Genomic DNA, 12,471 nt, shown 5'->3' on the forward strand with positions numbered 1-12,471 from the left:
TAAAACTTTTCCTAAGGTGTAGTTTATTTTAAGGTTATGATTTAATATTTAAGTGTATCTCCACCAGGCTAATTGAAAAGCTTTATAGGAGTATTGCATGGCATGGCAGCAACAGCAGCTTTTCCACATGCAAGTGGGTACGTGAGGAACAAGCTGTTGCAAAATCCAAGCTCTGGAAAATACAACAGCTCACAAGCAAGTGCAAGGGATTACTGACCCTCTGGGAGCAAAGTAGGAGATCCATGGTAGCCCAGCCAGAGCAGTGATCAAAGGCAGCTCTGAACACCCTTTGCAGGGGCTACATATTTCAGGGTCCAACAAACTTCACCAGCTACCACACAGCTGATCAGAGCTCAGCTCTTAGCAACGTTTTACCTTTCCTGCTAGGTGGAAATAATTCCTACCAGAAATGAAGTCTTGCAAAACAATAAATGCATAGTGGCTTTTATTTTTAAAAGAAACACAAGAAGAGTATAATTTAAAAGTATTACCAGCCTTCAGTCAACTCCTGACAGCCAGAGGAATCAGACAGCTGCTTTACTGTGCCCATCTGAAATGGATGCACAACTGAGGGAGAGGTGCCTCAGATAACTCTCCCTAGTATTTTAAATGCTTGGCTGTCTAGAGGTTTTTTAAGTAAACCCAGATGAACCAGTGACTGCAAAGGGATTTAACCTAACCCAACTCCAATCTTTGAAAACACCATAAAGCCAGTGCAAGAAGTGTTTGTTTGTGTGTGTGTGTGTGTGTGTGCAAGAGAAATGAAAAGCTGGGGGAAAAACCGTTGCCATCAACATCATATCTCTTCTCCTGACATCCATCCCATCCATCAACTTAGAAAGAAGCAGGAGGAGGTGATCCAGTTTTCTAAGACAAATGGATTACAGACACCTATGTTCAAGAGCAACAGGCTGCAGTAGGAAATGATAAATAAAAGGCCAAATGATTTTAGCAAAATCAAGAGAGACAAGCTAATCTTACAACCCTGAAAGATAAGAAGTCAGATGTCCTGTTTGCCATAATTAATAAGGGAACTTCATGTCACTTAAACCACAGTGCTGAATTCAGTGATCCTTCCCTTTTTGGCAAGGAGGGATCAAAAGGACTGAAACAGAAGCTATCAGACTCCCCAGTGGTTGAGAGGCTCCCTAAACTATGTAAATAAAAAGCAGGGGTAGGAACAGAAAAACTATATGCTAACTCCATTTTTCTTGTGAAAACAAAACTATATGCATAACTACTTGTTTCTGCTCAATAAAATGCTCATTTAGAGACCACAAAACTGAAACACAAAAACAGCAACAAAAAAAAATACTAACCTGAGAATGCCTGAAAAAAACCTCATCGTTTTCACTCTCTTTGCTATAAAAAAACAAAAACAAAAACAAACCAACATATTACAAACACAAAACCAGACTTGTCTTTTAACAAAAACAAGCAGGACTTCTGCACACAAAGGTTTTTACATTCTTGCTAATCCTGCACACTCACTAATTCACACAATAAATGAAGGGACTCTCTGGGCTGCAACATTCAAGCTGCTAAACTATGCATTTTTTGCTTCCTCTCAGGAGCTACTTGAGAACAATTATGTAATTTAATTCCAATGCCCTTAATTCAAACCTATCCCAACAAATGTTATTGTTGAGAGAAACTGTCATCTCAGGTGAGCAGAGTGAGGCTGCACAGCTCTCACAGAAGAGTGAAGCTCAAGGGAAAGGGCTGAATTCCCAACCCAGAGGCAGGTGAGCCAGGCCCTGCATTCCTGTGCACAGCTGGTTCGGGTGCTCCACAGCTGATTTCTTTTCAAGTCTGCACCATCAGCACCTTCAGTGACATTCCTATCAGGCTGGGAAAAGAGCCTTGGTGGCATTTGCTGCAGGGCAAAGCCCATACAACACACACACTGCCTCCATGAAGTTCTGCTTGGAAGCTAACATGGTGGGTATCTGTTCTGTGGCATACATGTCACCCCCACAGCCTGGGTGGGAGATCTCTCAGGATGTACTACAACCACAGGGAAAGGAAAACATATAAATACATAAAATAAGATTAAAATCACCTTTCTTCAGATAAAATTTCCATGTCATCAGGTCCTGTTCTGTCTATAGGCTTGGATGAGCTAAAGTTTTCCACACTCTGCAATACAGTAAATATTAAAGCAGTAAGATATATATGAGAAACAGATTCAAGCTGCAGGCCATTAAACAGATCAAATACAGAAAGATCCAACAGGATTTCTAGGAAAAAGGTAACACACTACTGCCCACTGCACTAAACAAACCCCACACTTTATTGCCCATAAACTGCAAGAAAACCCAACTGCTCCCTGCTTTGTCTCTTTCATCAGACAACCTCAAATGTCAGAACAGAATAAAGCTGCATGGTACCTTGGCAGCTCCCATTTTACAGACTGACAGACAGCCTAGGCTTGGGAGCAATTCTTTGGTCTGTGCAACTCCGGTAAGAGCAGGCAGCAAAATCCACAGTAACCTCTCAGCAGAACTCCTTTATGTTCATGTTAGAAAATCCTCCACTTCTCAGCCAAACCCTTCCTTAGTTTCTTCTTAAACAGGCATAAGAATGAAAAGAGACTGACTGCACAGATGTAATGCTGGGCTAATAGGAATGCAGGGCAAACAATCCAACTGGTTGTGACCTCATGTTCTGAGATTTGTCTTGGCTACCATTAAGAACATTAGCACTGTTGAGTACTGTGAGGACAAGCCATGTGGCCACTTTGAGCACATGTCAAGGAGGCTTTCTACCCTGGGTTTTGGGCAAGTCCCTCTAAAATAGAAGGAAGTGGGTTTCTGCCCTGGAAACTACATGCACAGACTTCCTGGGGCAGCCTTCTCTCATGTGCTACACCTCCAGCCCTATATGGTGACACAGGTCAGTTATTCTAGCCTTGCCTAATTTGATTCTTGGAGTCCTACTGATACCTGGTTACCATGTCCCTAAAATGCAGTTACAAGCTCTTAATGCTTTGTGGTTGGTTTGCTTGGGAATCTAAGTGGAGCTGACAGTTTCTCCACCGCTGACTTGTGCTTTTGAGCCAGATGCAATCAGACAGCTCAGAGGAAAGCTTCCCCACACTGTCCTACATACTCTTTCAGGCTTTGAAAAAAAGGAATACTCAGAAAAGGGTGTTTAAGGAGAGACAACATCACAAACTTGTTTACATGACAAAGGCCTATTAGTAAATGCTAAGGTGCATGTTATGTTATAATCCAAGTAGGTAGCCTAATTGGGGTTATTATTTGATGTATAAAGGTGTAGCCAAAAGAAAGCTAAACCATCACACATCCTTCTGGCAGTCTCTGAAATGCAAGTATGTAATAAACATACTCATTAAAACTTAAAAAGCAGCTTCTGCTCTTCCAAAACAATAGCACCATGCTCTCTACAAGATGTTTCATAATGATACTTGCAGGTGATCATCCCACTCTGACATTTCCTACAGCAGAGCAAGCAAGAACCACACTGCTGGTCATCTTGGGAAACATGCTTTTAATACAAGATTAGTTCATTTTCCACTCCTTTCAGCCTTTGCCCTTCAAGAGATCAAAAAATGAGGGGCAGGGTAAAGTCCAGTGGACACAGCTAAGTATGAGGACATTTCTTCTGGGCACAGTTGAAGACTTCATGAATGCTTTTCAGATCTGCAGCAAAAGTGGACACTTTCATCAGTACTTCTTAAATCCTGATAAAAACTCTCATTTACATTGAAACTGCTTTAGACTCCACAGGCACAGAGAAAAGGTGATGAAAAGTAGACCTTTGCCTATCCTAAAGTGCATTGCTACAAGCAAAGACAGAAGTGTGAATGCGTCTGTCTCACTCTGCTTTCATGAAGTATCACATGAGAAGATTGTGGATACTGAGCACTAAATTTAAGTTACTAAATTGAGCACAGTGTACAATTTTTGGCATCTTGCCTTCTTTTGATCATAATGAAATGCAAATCCACCTCTCTCTAGAATCTCTGCACAGGGTAAGAATATCAGATCATTGCAATTTTGTGATCTAAACAAAGTGAGTCCAAACACAGGTCAGATTAAGAACTTGCTTTCAGCAGGCTCTAAAACTTAATCAAGCATCACTGAAGGAAATGCCCTATAGGTCAGGACAGCGTTTTCACACAGTTCTTGCTTTCCTGTTAACCATGCAATGCATGCTTGGTGCAGGCACAGCACTTCTGCCACTGCATGCAAACCTTGCACTGAAGCACAGTGTGGTTTCTCAGCTGCTGACACCCCAGTCAGTGTTTGCTCTGGCTGAGAGGGAAGGAAGGTGAACCAGTCTTATTCTACAGCTTGTAAAAGTAGGCAAACTGTCCTCTACTGTGAAGGTCACACAAAAATATGCTGGAAAAGTTCTACAGTATTCAAAATGTTTACAATGTTATAACAAAGTCATTGATGTCTTCAGTAAAAAGTGGATAGAGGGATCATCTTTTGGACCAACACACTTCAAAGTGCTTTCCAAATTGCAAGCACCACAGCAAAACACAGGCTTTAGGGACATGGCATAAAATACCTTTGCCATCTCATTATCAAGCAGTCACTTGAAATCTAGTTTCAGAGCTTAGCAAGAATATGAAAATAAACTTGATGTGAACATGAGAACCTACATCTAAGGTTCAAACTCCTTGCAAAGCTTCTGAAAGACTGGGAAAAAGACCTATATCCTTTTATGCTTTCCAAAATGCTTCACCAAATTCAAAAGAAAAAAGCAAAAAGTGGTAGAAAGAGAAGATGACACACATGGAGTATCACAGCAGAAATATGGCTCCTCAGTTGCCTCATCACAAGGGTTACAAGTGTCGGATCCAGTGTTTCCCATAGTCCAAAATAGGCACTGAGGCCTGTACTGCAGGCAAAAATGACTACCTAAGGGATACAGATGTGCACTGAAATAAAAAAAGCTTTTCCCATCCTAGTAACAGACATCAAATAGTGCAGTGTGCTGGCTTACCACAGGACTGTCCTGGTTGTCATTAAGCTCTGAGAGCTTGGTGCTGGATTTCTGCCGCTTTGATTTATTCCTTTCACTAAGGTATCCCGAGCTGGTGTCTTGTAATTTTTCTACATCTTGAGCAGCTAGAATACAATCTTCAAGACTGCTGAATCCAGAGGGAATGTTCTCCTTGTTGACAACTTCCCTAAAAAGAAAAGGGACATTACAGCAAGAGGTTGCTTAAAACACTCTCTCACTACATTTATAGTAGCAATAGAGAACTACATCATATGGGCTGGTGCAGTTCCAGCAACACCATCTATTCCCTATGAAACCACTATCTCTGGTTCTTCCCAATGCAGCCAAAACCACTCACTGTGCAATGCTAAATCCCACTCAGGAGCACAACCCAATTGCATACACCTCAGTTGAAAAAGCTGTGAGGATCCATGTTTGGGATTTAATTCACTTGCCACTAAACCAAACACACAGAAGCCTTCACATGGAAGCTGGACTAGCCCCTGGCTGCCTGTGCAATTTTTATAGAGAGTATGAACCATATTTTCCTTTGAGACACGAGCTTTTAATTTAGAAAAGTGATTCACAGCTGCGGTCCAGGGTTCTCCTCTGGTGCATGACACCGCATAATTGGCCCTCTTACTCATAACTCTCAAATGCAAGAGCAGGACCGGGTGGTGCTTCAGCCAAATGCTTGATTTCTATTTGGGAATTACACAAAACATAAAAGGGAATGTACCTCTGCAATGGTAACACAACTGCCAGGACAGAGGACTGTTTTGCTGGCTTGGGAAGGGGATGGGACAGCCAGCCCTAAGTCACCACGTGATGCATTTGCTGGGACTCTCTGGGCTTGCAGGGTTTGTGCCTGTTTACCAGAAGCCTGGCATTTGGCTTATCTAGCCCTGCTGAATCCTTCAGCAGGCAGCTTTCCATTTACCACTTGTTAAGTAGTCCTCCCTCTACTTTGCCCAGCAGTGAAGATGCACATACACATCACTACACCATGGGAACAGGAGAAACACAAGGCATCTCATGACCCTGCCAGGGGCTAAAGGCAGCTTGCTTACACTTGACACTGAATCTGGAACATTTGCTAACTCTGTGTGGCTATTTTACACAGTGCTGTGCAACTCCAAAGCCTGCTCTGATGAACAGCAGGAGAACTCCTCTAGACTTGACTAGTGTGATAAGAAACCAGTTACTCTGCAGTATCTGGACAGTGCCAGCACGGCAAGTATTCAGAACAAAAACAAAACTAGAAGGTTCCAGTGACTTTCTAGATGACAGATCTCTAGGTTTTGTTGGTGGAAAAGAGATACAAAGAGGTATGATAAATCTCTGACTAAACTTCTAAGATAACACATTTGCCTTTGTGGAAGTTTTTACAAACCCTTCAGCAGACCAATTACACATTCAGAGCCTGTAGATCATGTAATCTTCAAAGCCTGGGAGTTCACCTATGTGATTTTGTGATAAACACTCTTCCTGCCTGTAGTCCCATTTTGTGACATTACAAATCCTCTTGTGATCCATCCATCACAAGGCAAGGAGATGAAGTCACTAACAATCAAAAAAACAACAAAAAAACATTTTGAAAGGAATTCTCAATTTCAGTAATTTACCCAGAGAAATCCCAGCAATCTGACCTAAAGGAACCAGAGAAAACAATTTGGACCACAGCCAGCATTCAAATCTTCCAATGTGCTTTAAATCCTTGGCTCCAGCTTTCTGGACTGAGCCTGAATGACTGTGTCAGTCATATCTAGAGGCAGCTCTGTAACTCAGAGCTGAAGAAAAGCCCTGCAGTACTATATGCTTCCGAACACGTACACTAGCCAGTCTCTGACCTACTTACCTGAGAAGCCTGTCAGCAGGGCTACTTAACAAGAAAAACTACTTTAGAGCTGCTGCCAGATACTTTGGTGACTTGCAAGAGCCAATTTCCCAGGCCACCTTTACAGTGTATTTTGATTCACTGTGAAAATGGTGGGGTTTTTTTGGGTTTTTTTTGGTAACTACAGATTTTTTGTACAAGAGCAGCACTGACACATTTTGGGAACTACCACGGATGCAATATTAACGTGAGGTATCGATGGCTATGCACCTGTATAAAAATAGCTTCATATAAGAAAGCACAGATCCAATAAAATTTGGGGAATTCAGCACCCAGGAAACAACAACAGGAGACTAGATATTCATTTTGGAATCAACTTCAAACCCTAGCAATCCAATACTGCAGTGAGGCATACACATTCCTTACAAGAGCTAGTGCTGTGTTACAGATAAATACAAGAGTTGAACCTGGCCTTGTCTGTGCTACGGTTTCTCAAACACAGCTGTGCCTTGTGTAACAAGTTGGTTAAAGCTGTGGTGGTAATACATCTGTACCACACAATAGATGTCACAACTAGAGAAGTATGAATGGAAAAACAGGTATTATCTTCACTCTTTGACAGACATTTAAGGAAATTCACTACTAAATCATGCTTAAACTTTGCGTAATAGGGTGGATAAAAAAAAAATCTTAGATTCTGATTAATCAAAAGGAAGATTTTTTTGATTTCAGACAAACTCCCAAGTCTCCTCACTAAACCCAAACACAAGCTGTGCCTCCACACACAAAAGTGGAACTTAATCTCATTTTTGAAGACATTCTGAATTCAGAAAAGCAGCTGAGCCCAATGTTTTTATCTAAAAAAAGTTAAAGGCAGCAGAGCCAACTGCTTGGGAAATTCCACTAATGCAACAAATACCGTAAGTCACCAATTCCAAATACTGTAATTAAAAACTTGACTGCATAACCCCCCTAGATTTTTATCATGCTCTGCCCCACTCCATGATCTAGCAAACTCTACATTTCCCAGCTCTGACTGATGCAATGGAGCTCTGCACGGGCACTGCAGTCAGGGCAAAGGTCAGTGCCTCTCATAACAGAACACAGCATTGCCTTGATAAGAAGACATGACTGGGGTAGACTTAAATACACTTTCCAAAACAAAGAAATCAGGCTCATACATGTCTCTGTTTCTCCGGGCTTCCTCCTGCTCTTTGTGGTGTCGCCTTCTCTGCCTGGCAGACACATTAGAAGAGGCTGAAGACGTCCCGGATTCAGAGTCCTCTGAACTCTGGCCGCCTGAGCCATGAACATCAAAGAGATGCTGCTCCACGGCTGAGCGGATTGTCTTCTCTAAATACCTGTCAAGCCGAAAAATAAGGTCAATTGAGCTCAAAGATTTTGTGGAGCTCCCTCTCTTCAACAATAAATAAAACAAGGGTATCTGTGGGTTATGTTTTCTTAGGATGGCAGCACAAAATGTCCCAGCGCTACGACATATGCAAAGAGCAATGCCAAAATCTTCAGATACCCACTGGTTCAAGTCCCTCGGAATAGCTGAGCCTTCCCAATTATTATTGCTCTTTTTATTTCTAGGGATGTCTGAAATTTCAGTAAAACAACTAATTTTACTTACTGCAACTACAGACATTGGTGCCTGACTTTCATCCTCCACTTAAAAACCCCTGCTGTGACAAAATTGCATTTGATACAATCAAATGCAGGGGTCACGTCTGTTGTGCAAAACAAGCTCAGTAAGGCAATGGATCACCTGCAAGAAGATGATTCACTTCTGTCTCACAGAGGGATGACAATATGCAGTAGCTCACTGTGAACTCCTCACATACATTGTGACCAAGCATGGGTTTTGTTCTGAGTTCATGCCATTTTTACACATTCTTGGGCCACATTCTTGTGCATCCACAGCCACCCTGACACTGATGTGAGACCAATGGCACTAAGATAGCTTCCTTCCTTCTCACACTCAATGGCACTAAGATAGCTTCCACACAAGCCACCACAAGAGAGTCCCTGCAGTTGCATCAGTTAAAGGTGTGGGACTACTTGAACTTTCAACACAAATGAATTTTTGTTTTGGTACTGCCATTCTCTTGTCAGATTCCCTTCCTTCCTTCATCAGAGGAAGCTTTTATGGGAAAAAGATTTTTTTTTTTCCAAAGAGATCATACAGAAACATGTTTTTGTATACATCCCCATCCCATCTCTGTTTCTCGCAATGCTTTAAGCAGTCACTGAAGAATGGGTTTTTCAAACTTGCATGTCCAAAGTCCATGTATGGCTTCTACTGTTTTTTCCATAATTAAAATATTATTTCAGGATTTGCTGGTTAATTTTCAACTGAGTAGCTACAGTATGGGAATCTGTGCTTGGGCTCATTTCTCCTTTACAAAAGCTGTGCTAAATTGCTGCACTTGAAAGTCAGCTGAGACTGCAGTTCCTGGAGAAGTCAGAGAAGTCAGAAGTCAGAAGACCTTAGCAACTGCAAAAGCCCAGATGGTTTAACTAGACAAGTATGTCTGTATTTCACTATTGACAAAGATCAGTTCTGCAAACCCATCAGCCACTGGGAATTCCCAGCTCCAGCAAAGGAGCCAACTCATTTTAGCTCTGCTCCTCCCAGTTACAGCAGTAGGGTCAGGTCATGTCCTCTGCTGGGATGCAAGAGGGAGCAAACAAGAGCAAGAAGATGACAGAGAGCAAAAAACTTCTCAAAATACGTAAGTTCTGCCTAAGCAAAACATCACAGGCACAGTGAGTAAAGAACCAAGGGCCTGAGAAGTTTTCAGGAGGAAGTGATTTATTATTGTTGTAGATTAATTGCTCTGGGAAACACTGTCTCTTTTTTTTGTTTATGTAAGAACAACTCTTAAAGAGAAATCAAAGAATAACCAGCAATACCTTAAAAAGCTCCAAGAAAGATAGCTACAAAATTGTAAAAGACACTTACTCTCCTGTAGCAGGAACGTTGCTACTGACTTGTGATACGTGGGTACTGTACAAAAGAAAAAAAAAAGAAAAGAAAGGTAGATCTTATTATCAAAATAAGGTCTTAAAACCTCTTGCTCTTTGCAGTGCTAAGATTCAAAGGTCTGAGCTGTCTCAACAACAACTGTGTACACAGGTCACAGGTTTTCCCCTTAAGGAATTTTCACTCCCACTGTGACGTGGCATATTTTGACAAGTCAATATCCTCAACAATTAATTTCCCTGTCATTCCCATGAAATAGGCAAAGGTCTAACAGCAAAGGTCTAACAGTTGAGTATTTCAACCTCAGCATGTTACAGATTTTTTCTTTTCTTGTGGGCTTTCTGCTGATGATGTTTTATCCTCATGACAGCAGTCTTTGTCTTTTGAAGCTGACTTGAAAATGTATACACTTAATATTTAACTGCTCTCTCTGTTTAACTATTCTCTCTTTAAACATACTCAAATAACATATTCATATTCTTTGCTTCACATTTTAAAAAATAAAATCTATGCATGCTTCTCTGGTTTTTACCTCAGTCTGTTATCAGGCTCAGGAAGAGCTGACACAAGTGTAGATGTTATCACTTGCTGTTCAGAGCCCTTCTGAACAAGCTGACCTGGCACAGGTGTCACTGCTTTCTTCCCTCTGCCAAGCTGAGTCCCATCCTGCCCCTTCTTCATCCACTGACTCAGCTGACTCAGCTTTGCAGATAAGGTGACACTGCCTTTTCATCCTTCCTGCGACCTCCCTTAAGTCAAATAAACTACAGGCCTAGGGGTTTCATTTCAAATTATCCCCATATCAGCAGAGTACAGCTGGCTGATAAATCCCAGTAAAATGTGGTCAGGGTACAAAAGCCAAGCTGGATGTAAGACGTTCTTCCTGCCAAAATAGCCACTCATTGTTTTCAGTCTTCACCAGTTTCTCTCAAATCATTTCATTGCAGAACCATCAACAGCTGATTTGCCTTTGCTACCCAAAGGTTTCCTCTCTGCTTCCCCTGAATACTTTGCACTTCACTGTATGGGGCTGGAGCCAGCTTAGAAACTGCAGCTCTCTCTCAGATAACCACTCTGTGGCTTTACTGGGTTTGAATGTCACTTGGGTAGAAGGCAGGCAACAGAGGAAGAGAAGGATAAATGAGGGGTCACTACAGCTATTTTAACAAAACCCACAAACCAGTGTGACTGCTCCCCACAAACACCCAGCTGCAAGTTACACTTGCAGCGTGCTTCAGGCTGATCTGGTGTGCTCACCTGGCTCTAACCACACACACATCCTTGCCAGTCCCAGCCTCACTCAGTGCCACTCTCCAGTCCCAGCACAGGTCACTGGAGTGGTGGCACACCAGGAGAGCAGCCATGGACTTGCCAGCATGTTCCACATTACCTGAGCAGGACCTGAGCAGTTATGCCATGCAGATAATTTCATGAAGACATGCAAACAACTATTACTGTACCTATTATTACAGATAAAATACCTGCGTACAGGAAAGAAAATTTGCAAGATCACATTCTTCCCACATCTAACATCTTGACTATCAACTACAGGATGGCATTGGAATTTGAAGTGCACATTTCAAGCTCCCTACTTGCTTTCTGGTTTGCTTATAGGAACTATGTGGCCTCTTCCCAGCCCAAAACTAATTTTTAAGACCTGGATGTTAATATATCTCCCATGGAGACATATTAACAAGTAAGGTGCTATTGTGCTAATGTGGGCTAACCCACATTGTAAGACACAATTCATGGGCTTGCTACAGCTCCTACACCCATGGGAGTAAATTAATACTGTATCACCTTTTTATAGTATTACATGCAAGCCAAACTGAGTGAGGCTGTCTTTCATATCATACTTTTCTTCTCTGTTTTCATGCCAGGAAAGTGATACTGGAGAGGAAGAAAGGATTGTTTGGATTTTAGCTTTTTAAAACATCCCTAGGATATAGCTTTATTTATTTCTACCAATACAATTTTTTCTAACACCCAGTGCATTCTAATTCACTGTGTGCTTTAGTTAGTTAGTTAGTCAACTACTTAGTTAACTGTGTACTTTATTAACACCAATTCAGTTTTAAGTATATTAACCTGACTAAGTTTTAATGATGCATAACAATTAATTTCCTGTATCTAGAAAAAGCCTATTCAGGCAATACGGGTTCTGTAAGAAAGATAGTAACATGGTGATTTTCAAACTACTGACAAGTAACAAGGAAGTATATATCCTATACATGCCAGCTGAGTGGATGACTACAAAACTAAGCTCTGATATTCTGATTTTATTGTACTGAATCCAAGTTTATCCTTAGCTCTGTGCTAAGTTAATGCTCTTTTATTAGCCCCTCTCAGTAAGACAGAGATTTTAAATCAGAGTTTTTCTAGATACACTAACTTCCTTTTAATTCCACAGTTGGTAACTTTCTTGGCTGTTTCATTTTGAAACTTAATTTAAATGTGTTACTAAATTGCTTTACTTACTCTCCACCAACCTTTCTTACACCGAAGAACTTCCCATCCAAAACAAACGGTGGAGGAGAGAGAGTTACACAGTGGTTTTAGGAGCTGAGCCTTCTGCAGGACAGAACAGGCAGCGCAAGAGCACGTTGGCAAACGCAGGCAAAGGCACCACCCTGGAAGGATTGCAGAGCCCAGACAAGCAGGCAGG

General features: G+C 41.6%; 1 protein-coding gene across 9 annotated transcripts in view; it reads right to left on the reverse strand.

Annotated features, from left to right (window-relative positions):
* The window catches only part of FAM13A (family with sequence similarity 13 member A), a 125,597-nt gene that overhangs the window by 35,575 nt on the left and 77,551 nt on the right, over nucleotides 1-12,471 (reverse strand). For 4 of the 9 annotated variants that reach the window (XR_013182009.1, XM_054632746.2, XM_077177055.1 and 1 more), the window contains 5 exons: nucleotides 9,786-9,830; nucleotides 7,999-8,178; nucleotides 4,981-5,167; nucleotides 2,063-2,139; nucleotides 1,320-1,362 (listed from right to left, as the gene is read on the reverse strand). Coding sequence is in view for 8 of the 9 variants with exons in the window: in XM_054632746.2 (XP_054488721.2) it covers nucleotides 1,320-1,362; nucleotides 2,063-2,139; nucleotides 4,981-5,167; nucleotides 7,999-8,178; nucleotides 9,786-9,830 (532 nt within the window). In the remaining variant the exon portion in view is untranslated. The remainder of the gene's footprint in view (nucleotides 1-1,319; nucleotides 1,363-2,062; nucleotides 2,140-4,980; nucleotides 5,168-7,998; nucleotides 8,179-9,785; nucleotides 9,831-12,471) is intronic. The other 5 variants (XM_077177054.1, XM_077177060.1, XM_077177057.1 and 2 more) reach the window with 4 other exon arrangements.

Source organism: Agelaius phoeniceus, chromosome 4 (genome assembly GCF_051311805.1).
Source record: "Agelaius phoeniceus isolate bAgePho1 chromosome 4, bAgePho1.hap1, whole genome shotgun sequence".
Lineage (NCBI taxonomy): Eukaryota > Metazoa > Chordata > Aves > Passeriformes > Icteridae > Agelaius > Agelaius phoeniceus.